This window comes from Halictus rubicundus, chromosome 2 (genome assembly GCF_050948215.1).
Source record: "Halictus rubicundus isolate RS-2024b chromosome 2, iyHalRubi1_principal, whole genome shotgun sequence".
Classification (NCBI taxonomy): domain Eukaryota; kingdom Metazoa; phylum Arthropoda; class Insecta; order Hymenoptera; family Halictidae; genus Halictus; species Halictus rubicundus.
In genome coordinates, this window is record NC_135150.1 from 11,708,094 (window position 1) to 11,720,932 (window position 12,839).

Sequence of the window (12,839 nt, forward strand, 5' to 3'; positions counted from 1 at the left end):
CATATTGAATCTTACACAACAAATTTGTAGACATGAATATTCAAGACAGTATGTTTTTTCAGTTAAACGTAAACGCGAATGCGGGGTACTCGCTTCACCAACTGCAAGGAGATAAGCAGCATGGCGTCACTCGTTCCGGACACCTTCTGAAAAAGAGCGAGGGTAAAATGAGGAGAGTATGGCAGAAGAGAAGGTGTGCTGTCCAGGCGGAGGGTTATCTTGATATTTGTCACGCGGACGAAAATAAACCACCCACACGAGTGAATTTATTAACCTGCCAAATCAAGCTAGTACCGGATGACAAGCGGGGTTTCGATCTCATTAGCTGTGAGTAGTTCAAACTGATGGACGAACCTGCGAAAAATATGTGTCATTGTGTCACTACGTGCATATGTTAACATATATTTAACGCATTAATACCGGCGATTATTCAGTGCCTCGTAAAAGATCTATGAATCACGATGCGTTTATGATGCTGCGTATCGTCGAAGTCAGATGTTCGTTATTTGCATTTTTCTAGCCTTGTTTTATTTTATCGCTAGAATTTAGCATAATGAATTCCGGTACGTCAAACGTACACTCTTAGCATCCGAGTGGCGACTCTGAGGCGCCACTAAAAATTGCTGTATCGTTCAAAATATTTTTCACATTATTCAATTTTTTTATAGTCAATAAATTACTAAATGTTTAAGTATTCTATGGATAACTTGTATCAGGTTCACATGCGTAAAATGAAAGGAAATATTTGAAGTCGGAAAAAATGTTTGGTTTCTGAGTTGAAATAGTTCCGAGTGCAAAGGGTTAACATAAATTCGGTTTGGCTAACTTCTTGTGGTATTTCAGACAACAGGACGTACCATTTCCAAGCGGAAGACGAGGCAGATCAACGAGCATGGATGTCCGTTCTGGTCAACTGCAAAGAACGCGCTCTGCTTCGAGCATTCGATGCCAGTGGCAAAGCAGAGGCTGGTTCTGGGAATCCAAGTTTAGTTGAACTACAACAGGCCGTGATTCGATGCGTTATGAGGTTACCAGGGAATGATCAGTGCTGTGATTGCTCCTCGCAAAATGGTAAATCTGATGGGACTCGTTTTAGAGGTCGAACGTTAGGTCATTTCAAGTAACTTTTTCCTTTGCGAAAATATTCTCGCATAACTCCTCAACACAGCTGCGGTGAACATTTCCACAAAGAAAAAAGTTACTTCAAATGACCTCAGGAATCGCCCCTTTCAAGGAAGTACATTTTTGGAACACCCTCTAAATTCATTATAGTCAATTGAGAACATATGGGAAGACAATAAAATAAAAACAGTAATAGACTTGATTGGGGGGGGGGGGAGTGGTAGCGGTTAGTACTGTGGTATTGGTAAACAAATAATAACCGTTTGTTGCAGATATTGAAAATGACTATCATTTGATATTTTATAGATGCTACGTGGCTGTCTACAAATTTCGGCATAATCGTCTGCATAGAATGCAGTGGTATTCACCGAGATCTAGGAGTACACATATCCAGAATACAGTCTCTGACACTCGACAATGTGGGTACAGCTCAACTGCTCCTTGCACGACATATGACTAACCAGGCGTTCAACGAAGTGATGGAAGCAACGTTGCATCACAACCACAAACCAGCTCCAACATCGACCATGTAAGTACAACCATATATCCTCAGCCCCATTCGTTTTATCTCCTAACTTATATTCTACCGAACAGGGAAGAGAGATACGACTTTATAAGAGCCAAGTATGTAGACAAGAGGTACGTGATGAACACATGCGCGGATGAAAGGGATCTTCTCTCGGATCTAGAACACGCTGTAAATAATCGTGACCTGCAACAACTTCTGCAAGTTTATGCTGAGAACGTGGATCTGGCGGCGCCGTTACCTACTTCGGTAAAGTTTCATTTCAATCGATGCTGAACTTTCAGAAGTTTACTTACACCTGTTCGACTGGAGAATATGTGGCCCTTGATTAAAACATTACTGTTCTATTGTAGGATGTGGGTGAAACGGCTTTGCATTTAGCCATTTTACGCGAGATGGGGAATAGTTTACACATTGTTGACTTCCTAGTTCAGAACATGTCGACAGGCGGTATAGACAGGACCACTGTCGACGGAGAGACTGCATTGCACCTTTGTGCAAGGCACGACAGAGCGGAGGCGATGAAATTGTTGCTGCGTGCAGGCGCCGATCCCACGCATCGGAACAAACAGGATAAAACTCCGCTTGATATTGCCCAAGAGATGGGCCACCATACTTGCAAAGAACTGGTAAATCATTGACATTAAATCATTAAGTGGTGGACCTCCCCTAATAATACTATAAAGCCCATAAAACGCAATTGAAAATGTTGCATTGTTTTCAGTTGAGTCACGCTCTGCAGAGGCAGAAAACGTTATTCGACAATGTTAACATTGAGTGGAACCTCTCACACGATGAAGGCTCCACTGATTTTTCTGATGACGAGACAATAATAGAGGACAGGGTATGATCATAGAAGATCAATAGCTAAATTCTTTGACTACGGTTGTTGTTTATACTTCAATCGTTCCTTGTAGAATGGATGTCTAACGCCAGAGAAGAAATCCCGCAGTAGACCGCCATCTTATGTGGGCGGTGGTGGCAGTGGCGGGGGCACTGGGTCAGGAGACTCACCAGTGACACTGCGAAGTCGAAGTAGCACTTGCGACAGTTTGCAAAGCGGTTCTTCGCCAAGTGCCTCGACAAATAGGCAACAAATGCCTCCGCCACCTCCACCACAAGCAAGGAAACCTGTTGCTGGTACGGCCATGAGTTAACGCTTTACGTCATATCCTCAGCACTCTTGCCACTCCCTCACTACTCGTAGTAGGGATTTTATTTTAAACGATCTGGAGATGTCACTTCAGGATTGTCCCTTTTAAGATTCTTCGCCTAATTGGGGCCGTCACATAATCGGGTCAAAGGACACCGGTCCTTATGTGTCTCAAATATCCGGAATCCGCTGTATCTGGAATATTTAGCCGTAGCTACTGATAGATTTAAAGGTATAAATAATTAAAGTTGAAGTATCCGCGGCGGTGAAGTGAGATCCTGACACCTAGAAGTCCTAGGATCAATCCCGTTAAATTGAATTCTTTTGTGACAATTTTAATGTGTGCACATCATATACAGATGAACTAATTGACATTTTCTGTTTCAGTACCCGCACCCATGGCTCCAGACATTTCAGTGAATATCCATGGGTCTTTGAAGAAACGTGTCGCTCCGCCACCACCACCACCGGCCGGAAGTACAGGTGGTATACCCTCCTCTCATTATGGTACACTACCTTCGTCCGCGTCCTTAGCAGCGTCGACGCATAGCCGTACAACGAGCGAACCGATCTTAGCTGGGCATTCTTTACATACTCTACCACATGCGTTAAATACATTAAACAGTCAGCATCATAAAAGATCGCCCAGTGGAGATTCTTCAACGGGACACGGTGCGTTTGAAAATTTATGCGAACTTCTCTACGAACTGACACCTGGCTCGGGTAACCTTACCAAACGTTCCGCACCCGTTTTCTTCTCAGGATTTATTGTGTCTCGTCTGTTTGTTAGGCGCTGACAAAGTGAACAGCTCGACGCTTCAACGACCGAGAAATCCTCCGCCACCGGCGCCTTCGGGCATCAATTCCTCGAGATTGAGCAATGGCCGCAGTAGCGAGTCATTAAGTTCAATGTGCTCGGATCACGGTTTGGGTAATCCTGTTCCGCCTCCGCGCAAGGTAAGCTGCGAATCATTCGTGTAAGTTATCGACGAGATTATGAAATATTTTATATGAAACATGAGACCTCGAGAGGAGGGACGAGACGTTGAAAAATGAAATCAGGGAATACTCTCCTGTATACATTTTTTTTCTCATTTTATTTTCGGATATGTAATGCTAAATCCTACTGAGACATTTATTATTTTTCACGCTAAAGCGAATGACGTTTTATTTGTATTTTATTTGGCGCAATCATCAATGCCGGTAGACTTCTAACATCTCCTTTAACACTGTATGTGTCTGTATATACATCCATTCAAGTCATTATTGTTCATTTAACAGCGTCACTAATCGCAGAAAATTTTAACTAACACGGTGTTACTCCTTCCACTTTCCCCATGCAGTAGTTGATATAATAGTTTCTCATAAACGATGGTACTTCGCAAATCATATTAATCACATACGTATAGTATCAGTAATTTTCAGTAGATTACATATTAATCACGAGCATCATATGTCCACCACATTTTTACATTCTCTAATCTTTGCAGTAATTATAATGCACATCCATTCTTTCATGTTGCATAATTCATTAATCTGTGTCATCTCAAAAGACAGCTGGAGCATATTTCTAAATTGTCCATTCAACTAATAATTGTTCTTACAAAATAAATAATTTCTAATTTGATGATAATATGATTACAAAAATTAATTATCTTATATAGATATCTTTTAATCGCGTTGATAGAGTCTGCATCGAGACAATTGAAGTTTCGAAAACACTAGTTTTTTATTCAAGAACTTGAGAAACATTGTGATCTTTAAGAAAATCGGTATTTAGATAGTGCATGCATTTCAAAGACAGTGCTTTATGGTTTGTTATTAACCATTGTTGGTACAGCGAAGGGACCGGTCCAGACTAGAGAGCTACGCCGAGGAGCCTTCATCTATGCTCCCAAATCTGAATCTGGTAAACATCAGCCATCCCACATTACAGCTTGTTACACTTGAAACGTGTTTTAAGATTGTTATAAAATATTCAAACAAAAAAATACCTTTCACTCAACAATATATATTTACACACAAGAATTAAAATTTAGAAGTTTCTCTTTTACACATACAGTTGGTATTTTTCTTGTTTTATCACATACCAAAAAGCTCTTTTTCCATTCGTACAAAAAACCATACAATACTAAATTATAATGTTCAAATTAATTGATTTAATTTTCGTGTTTGTGCATTTATTAAAAATTTAAACACTTGTACGAATAAAATGACTCAGTCGAATTAATCATAAAGATAAAATATATCAAATAGTATAGTTATCCTTTCAAGTGTGGCAATGCTTTTGCATGATCAGTCGTGCTGTCCGTAACAATCGTTTTTTCATTGTCAATGCTTTGGGCATAATTTTCGTAAGAATAACATTTCATTTCGATTCGTCAGATCTGTTGTCCGTGCTATGATTCTAAACAATTGTTTTATTCAGTTATAATCGAAACTACATTATTATTTCCTGGATTTCTACTGTGCGATTTTTAACGAGTAAACAACGTGTGAAAATATACATAATAATTAACTATACTGAATGACTAACACTCGAGCTTCCTGTGTACAAATCCTATATGTCGACGTAATTTTAATATTGGACAAAGTATATTGTGCTAGGATGCTTTGAAAGTTAATTCTCGCATGAGCCTTCCAAATTTGTGTTAACAATAGCACTTGAACGCACTGGGCCCTTATATAATTACTCTGGTGTAAACTACCCCCATAAACTCACAAAGTGGATGCAAGCAGTTGCAAAAACAAAATGTTGTGGTTCATACATTGTCTAAATTATGTCATTGTAATCACGAGATGCGACAGCTAATCTATTACTTAATCTATCTGAATTGTTTCGAACATTCTCAAATTTAATTTTATGAGCAATTATTACTCGTGTTAATCTTGGATTATTTTTCGCAATATACGAAGAAAATACCTACATACGTCAAGATAACCCGTTATCTTCCACTTTGTAATTTTTCATTGTATTGATAGCTTAAATCTAAGGACTTAGTCTAAGCAATATTTATAACAGGCATGAAATTGATGCATATTATTGGAAATTCTAGTTCAGTGTACATAAAGTAATGAAAGAATAGATGTATTGGATTAAATAACATAGAATATTTTTCGACAAAATCGATGTTATGGTGTACCTAATTAGAAATGTGACAGAAACAATTAAAGGATATGTACTACCATGTGAAAAACAGTTTAACAACTATTGTCAATTTCTAGAGTTATGTTAATAGGAAAAACAATTAAAAATATGCATGAAATACTGTATAAAAATGTCACTTACACAGTAATAGTTAATACACTCTAATACTGAATGGATAAATAGTTCCATTATACATAAATTAGAAAAAATTAATATGTACGTAATTTTTATGTAATAAGTAATAGGCCATGTATTAGCATTTTAATACAATCTTACATTCTATGAAAACAGTTTCTTCTATGCATGGTTCCCATAATGGTAAAAAAAAAGAGAAACAAGTCAAACAATATTTAATTAACTGTGCACGATCTGCATACATTCTTTGAAACAAACTGTCTCCCTCTTGTCTTCTCTATCTAGAATTTCCAATTTAGCTGTCTTTGTGATTTAAGGAAGCATTCTTTGTTTCTGTCAACTCTTAGAAGTTAACCCTTTGACACCAGACAGATTCCAATGAAAGAATCTGCTCTATTACGAAGTGTAAATAATTTAGCTTCGGACCCTTAATTTTTAAACTAAATAAAAAAATGTCTGAGAAAATTGGTGCGTTTAAGGCACCTTGACCTCTTTAAACATTTTTTAAACATGCTTAAATGTTTGCAATGTTAGAAAAACTCGCTGTTGTGTTTGGGAGAGTTTACAGAATCATTGTACATAAGAATTGTTCGCAATTGTTACTTTTTATAATTGAAGCAGAAAAAATTCTTAAAGTGAAATACTTGCCTTTCTCTTCAAAATTAAATTCCTCAAACACTGCAAATGGCGAAGACAAGTCGTCTATTAGTTAATGAGACACAAGATTGGTGTTTAAAATATTTCTTGGTACATCTAAGAGGAAATTAGGTATTCCAGAGACAATAGTTGAAAATCAAATATTGAACTGCGTGAGAAAGAGGTTACGTGCTGGCATATTTATGTTTGTGTTACGTGATGTTGGTCGTCAGGGGGTTAAAGAGTGCTTGCTTCATCCATGGAGAACTAAAACGAGCATTCACACTTTGACGCATTAATTCTAATCTTGCATTCGTTAATTTTTAGCCGACCTCGTCGACCTTAAGCGGATTAAGACGTTGTCGAGCTCTGTACGACTGCGAAGCGGACAATGAAGACGAATTGTCCTTCCGGGAAGGGGAAGTGATCATCGTCACCAACGAGCAGACCGACGATGATAACTGGATGGAGGGCGCGTTGGAGCGAGCCCCGGAACGCAGAGGAATGTTCCCAATCAGTTTCGTACACATGTTCCAAGATTAACATTCGGTAAGCCTGAACTCATTGGCAAGTGTCTCCAGTACTGCCAGCACCGTGAGTGTCGCAAGCCTCGGCAGGAAAAGTTGGATGCGTAGGCCGAAGGATTGAGAGAAAGAGAGAAAAAGAAAGCGTGGAGATCATGCTCCCTGCAGACACCTCCTTCTCCACAACCGTCATACCCCCATAGAAGACCCGTAGGCCTTGAACTTTTATATGTATATCTACGTCTATCTTTCATCTTGACAACTTTCGAAGCTCGGTTCTACAAAAAAAAAAAAAAGACTTGATTTCTTTCGATTGCCTTTCTAGTTCACTCAAAGTGCTATTGTCCATAAATCGCTATCTGCCATGGTGCAACAGTGTCTTGGATAGGATGACAATCAGTTCGTCGGTTAAGAATTATGGTTTGGTCCTGCATTGGCACTCTGTTATACGAGTACGTTGGACTTAATGTTGTTCAGAGCTTTTGGAGCAAGGTTCACTTGAAATAGGAGAGGAGGAGCAAAATCAGGCTGCCTATGAGATAGGCGAATGAAAAGTATGCAGAGTTTTATCCTTCGAAAAAAAGAGAAAATGAAAGAAAGAGAGATCCAAATTTGACTGCATTACGCGTTGGAACATTTTGGTCACTCCTGGCCATTGAGAGGTAAATCCCATTGCAATGTCTATCAACTTTTATTGGTTGAATTCCCGCCATTTGTATGTATTTTTCTTTTGTACTGATGCTATTTAAGGACTGTCATAAAATCTTGGTCCACCTGCTTATTTGCTGTACCCCTTGCTCGTGTATCTAACAAATGGCCAGAAGGTGCTGAAAATTCATTGAACTATGCAAAAAGGAACTATATGATACGGTGGGTTGATCCCTTGAATGGCCTCGAGTAAATTGTTCGATTTCACGGATTAACTTTGATACGAAAGGATGGATGGATCGGTTTGAAGACGAAGTTCAGGGAGAAGTGCGTCGAGTGAATGGTTTCGGCTGACGCTTTCGTAATCGAAAGACTGGAAAGGGGACTGTTCACGGTTTTTTAAGGCCGATGTTAACAAAAATGTGATATAAGATATATTTCAGTATGAATCATTAGTATTACGAATCGGGTTAACGAACAAATTCCACGCTAAGTGGCACTGTTGTACGCGTGCATTGGTGGCCGGACAGGCGATGCATGATCGGACAGTCCATTTGCCGTGAATCATACAGTAATTCGTTTATAACGAGAGATAATGCAGCGGATACTGGTTTATCTTGCTGGCTGGTATCGATTCTACTAGGTAGAAGAGGTATTCGTTGTTCGTAATGATGATTATGTTCGGCAAACTGTGCACAATTCAGAACTACAAAACAAGACGGAAGCGCGGGTGCGTGCGTGAGTGTGTGAAATGGAATGAAAGGGTCGATGAGAAATGGTCTAATCTCTAATACGCAAGTCTTAAAATATCTGGCGCACACTTTTCTGTACTGCCAATTACGAGTATAATTCCTATACTCTTATACAGTCGCGTTCTAGGAGAGAAAAGAAAAGGGAAAGATCGAAAATTCATAATGATTCTCGTCGTAACGACACGTAACTGACGTTTAAACAGTAAACCTAGGATGTTTTTAAAAAAACAGGTCCTCAACTTCTATGAAGGACAGAATGTGACATAAATATTGCATGACACCGATAGTATTATTAGCATACTCGATTAATAAGGATCACGTCGTTACGACTGTATGTACATTTTTGTAATGCCATATTATTTGTTAGTACATACATAATTACGCGTTTACACACGTACATACGGACACACACACACACCACGCGCGTCTCACAATGGATATATATTTAAATATATGTATATCTTGCGGAAATAGAATTATTGAAATTAGAGGTTTATTAGCGGTTAAGTATGTACATGAAGAGAATATTACAGAAGGGAAGAAAGGACGAAGAGTTTTAGAGCTGTGTATGCGACTCAATGATGATTATGCGCCGGAAGCGAATTAAAAATTTATTTTTATTTCACTTGAAATATATACACGAGACCAAAGAAACGTTCGCAAATGAAAAGAAACAGCTGTTTAGCTTAATCTACGGAACTATAATTCCTCTAGGTGATTGTAAATTTGCTTATGGCCGCCGTTGCCTCTATAATTGGATCAAAGTCGTTATGGCCGCTCAAGGTCATGCCTTCTGATAACAAAAATCACATTAATTAAATTGCATTTTTCGAGGTTGCAAATAAATCAAATATTATTCATAAATGGAGAACGATTGTTGATTCGAATGAGAATGTATTCTTGTAAAACCTTTTTATGGAGAAGAAAATTAATTAATATAAAAAGCTTTGTAAATTATTCATATATTCGTGATTGCATTTAATCTAACAGACAGAAACGGAAACTTCGTTCGATTGATACGGTAAAAATGTATTTGGTGTGAATGTTACATTAATAATTTATTTGAAACTTGTCCAACTGTGCAGTTAGAAACAGAGCGTGCATAGCTGAATGCATGCAGATTTGCATGAACAGATATGAAAAGTGGAGGGGTAATAATTTTATGGCGCCCAACGATGATCTCTTTAAATGCTAAATCTTGTATGTCATCCTAACACCCTTCATGTTTGTAGGCTCTTTTGCGCGTGGTTAGGCAGCTTCGCAAAAGACAACGGGGTTGCCATCATTCAGGGTGTTGCTCATCACCATGTTGTAGGTCGTAGGTCATTTTACATCATGATGGTGCCCTACCAAGTTTTTGAAAAGTATTAAGAACAACCAGATTGTATTAAATTCACTTTTTTTTTTAGATTTCCATGGTTCTCTTACCAGTGTTTACCCCTCCGCTAGAGGATAATTGGTCTGCGTGTATCACGGTTGGTTGTGGGTCAGACATTCTGCCTCGAAATGTGCAAAGCAATGGCAAAGGAGCTTCTAATCAGATCCAAAATGGCTTCTGTTATGGTCTGTTTTTTGAAAAAAGAGACTCGAGGATCTCCGATACCCATAATAGTTGTCCAGCCCACTCCAGTCGATCGCATGCCATGAAACTGGAGTGAAATGGACAGTTGTTATGACAGACACACTGTATTTTAGGTCTGCTCTTTCGAAAAACAGGATATAGTAGCCTGGAGTTCGCCTCGAGATCGCTCACATGACCCCTTCCACATGACCATGAATGATCAAGTTGACCTTGATCTAATTATAGTTATCCACTTTACTTCTGACATTGAAACGCGCTTGTCATTCTTTTGTATTTAAACATTTCTGGAACGTCACCAAATATATTTGTGAATGCTAATAATTGTCGCGTTCTGTTTGTATCGTTCGATGATCGGTTCGAATGCGAGAAATGCGAGAAAATGCAAAGTGTGAATCCACGGTCAGTCGAGGACCGTGTTTGCTGCCTAGTCGAAATCGGTATAGAATTAATATTTCCTCCAACGTTGTCTCCGAGACTCTACATTACAGACGAAATTCTTTCGGTATAAAAATGAAATCAAGAAGCTAGCCCGCTGTTCGAAAAACAAAAGCTAATATTACAAAAAAGAAACGAATAAAGATATATAATTACTCACAAAGTTGGATACACAATCATAATATATTGATTTATAAATTTTCTTGACTACCTGGATTATTCTTCGAGGATATACTTTATTACATAAAATATAATAAATTATCTCTACTGAAATAAAATTGTATACACGTACTATATACGCATGAATTGTAAAATATTTTTTATATATACATATAAATGCATTTTTCGTTCACTTCCTCTGGCGCAGGATTAGAAAAATAAAATAATTAATTCACCTAAATTTTTGGTCCTGCACAATATCATATTGCACACTGAATTTTGTGAGTGAATATATATAAAAAGAAAAAGAGAAAAGAAGTAGAGTATTCGGAACAAAGTTGTTTCCTACGTATAATTAGGCTAGGCTTGCAACGCTTTACTGTTTTATTCGAACAAAACGGACAAAGCTTTTATAAGGACAACTATTACTAATTAGTGTTAACACTTTCGGATAGTGAAGTTATTACGCGCGAAGGTAAAGGTACACGTTTTGATGAACCATCAGGTAGAACACCATGCTGATCGATGGTGTCACTGGGTATCTCTTTTTCAATGACTGTATCTGTGCAATGTACTGATCACGGTAAATAAACGATGTCAATGTTCGTTGGGGGAAAAACCTGATAAAGCCTTCCGTTCTACTTGCAGATAATTCGAAATGTAATACTTGTTGCGCGTTCAATTTCTATACGGTGATAAAAAGAAATCTGCTGATCAGATTCGTAGTGTTGAAAATTGTATTCGTGAGATGTTCTTTCGAGATGCGCGCTTCTAACAGGGAAAAACAAAAGAAAACAGGGTTCAGCGTAACTTTGATTTCGGGTCACGGCGCTGTGTAATGCTCTGTAATTAAGAGAGAGAGAGAGAGAGAGAGAGAGAGAGAAGATAAAAAACTATCTAATCCATCTAGCATTAAGCTGCCTTTAAATCTGTTTTTAATATCCTTGTAGTCTTTGTTGTGTCTCACAGTAGTGTCAAATTGGTTGACGCTGAAAGAGTACAGGAGTCAGTTGGTGAGTGTATATATGTGCATAGAGTAAATAAGCGAGACGGTGAGAGCAGGAATCGATGTTTATACTGTTAAGCATACGATAAACAATAACATATAGTCTTAAGTATGTATTATATAGATATATTTAAAGAATGATGTTGACAACTGTGAGTGGCTACTGTTCTTTGCATGAAATTTGCTGTGATGTATACATTGCCATGGAAATTGAGCGTTTCTGGGACAAAGAGCAGAACAATATTATTTTCTCAACTATGTATATTTTATAGTTTCTCTAAACAATTTTTTTGTTACTTCATGATTTTATGAAACGTATTTATTATATGTATAACTTAACACGACTTACTGTCGTGTCAAGATGACAATGTATATGATTATACATTTTTTTTATATTATTCTAGTGTGATTTCTTATTTTCACACAAGGGATGTAATAGTCTACCAGTTACCCTTAACTTATCACTTATTTATTTCGTGCATGTATGCAAAACAGACGAGATTCTAACAATCGTATAACAATACAGCTACATCACACGATCTAATTACCAATGTATGTATTACCAACACAAATCTTCGTCAAAGAACGGAAGCTACGAGCACGTACTTTGTTCTCTGAACTTATTACACTTCATGCATTTAAAGAAGCGTTAAGTAGATGATAAGTATTTATTACTATTATGTAGTTATTTGTACTAGATACAAAAACGTACGTTACGTAGGTATCTAAAAAGTCAAGAATTATGTGTACCATAAAAAAAAAGAAAAGAAATTAATTCTCCAGATAGGAATACGGGATCTCTTGTTTCTTGAGATTTCACGAGCCAGATACGATACAGAAATGAAGCGCCGTTACATTATTAAGTCCACCTACGTGTACGTACCTAATAATACCGTGCTACTGAAAAGTTAATCAGACGAGACATCTTGTTTAGATGCGGCCTTCGTCAATATCGAAGCAGGTCTAAATATTGATATTATATGATCGGTAATGTGCTAACATTTACTGTCTCC

General features: G+C 37.8%; 1 protein-coding gene across 2 annotated transcripts in view; it reads left to right on the plus strand.

Annotated features, from left to right (window-relative positions):
- Asap (ArfGAP domain of ASAP) overlaps positions 1-11,673 on the plus strand; it is a 41,221-nt gene extending 29,548 nt beyond the window's left edge. Inside the window, exons 7-17 of one of the 2 annotated variants that reach the window (XM_076805281.1) lie at positions 63-327; positions 844-1,071; positions 1,429-1,651; positions 1,717-1,897; positions 2,002-2,277; positions 2,373-2,492; positions 2,566-2,788; positions 3,189-3,473; positions 3,592-3,758; positions 4,642-4,710; positions 7,048-11,673. In XM_076805281.1, coding sequence (XP_076661396.1) covers positions 63-327; positions 844-1,071; positions 1,429-1,651; positions 1,717-1,897; positions 2,002-2,277; positions 2,373-2,492; positions 2,566-2,788; positions 3,189-3,473; positions 3,592-3,758; positions 4,642-4,710; positions 7,048-7,263 — 2,253 coding nt within the window. In that variant the 3' untranslated portion in view covers positions 7,264-11,673. The remainder of the gene's footprint in view (positions 1-62; positions 328-843; positions 1,072-1,428; positions 1,652-1,716; positions 1,898-2,001; positions 2,278-2,372; positions 2,493-2,565; positions 2,789-3,188; positions 3,474-3,591; positions 3,759-4,641; positions 4,711-7,047) is intronic. The other variant, XM_076805282.1, reaches the window with a different exon arrangement.
- The last annotated feature ends 1,166 nt before the right edge of the window (positions 11,674-12,839 follow it).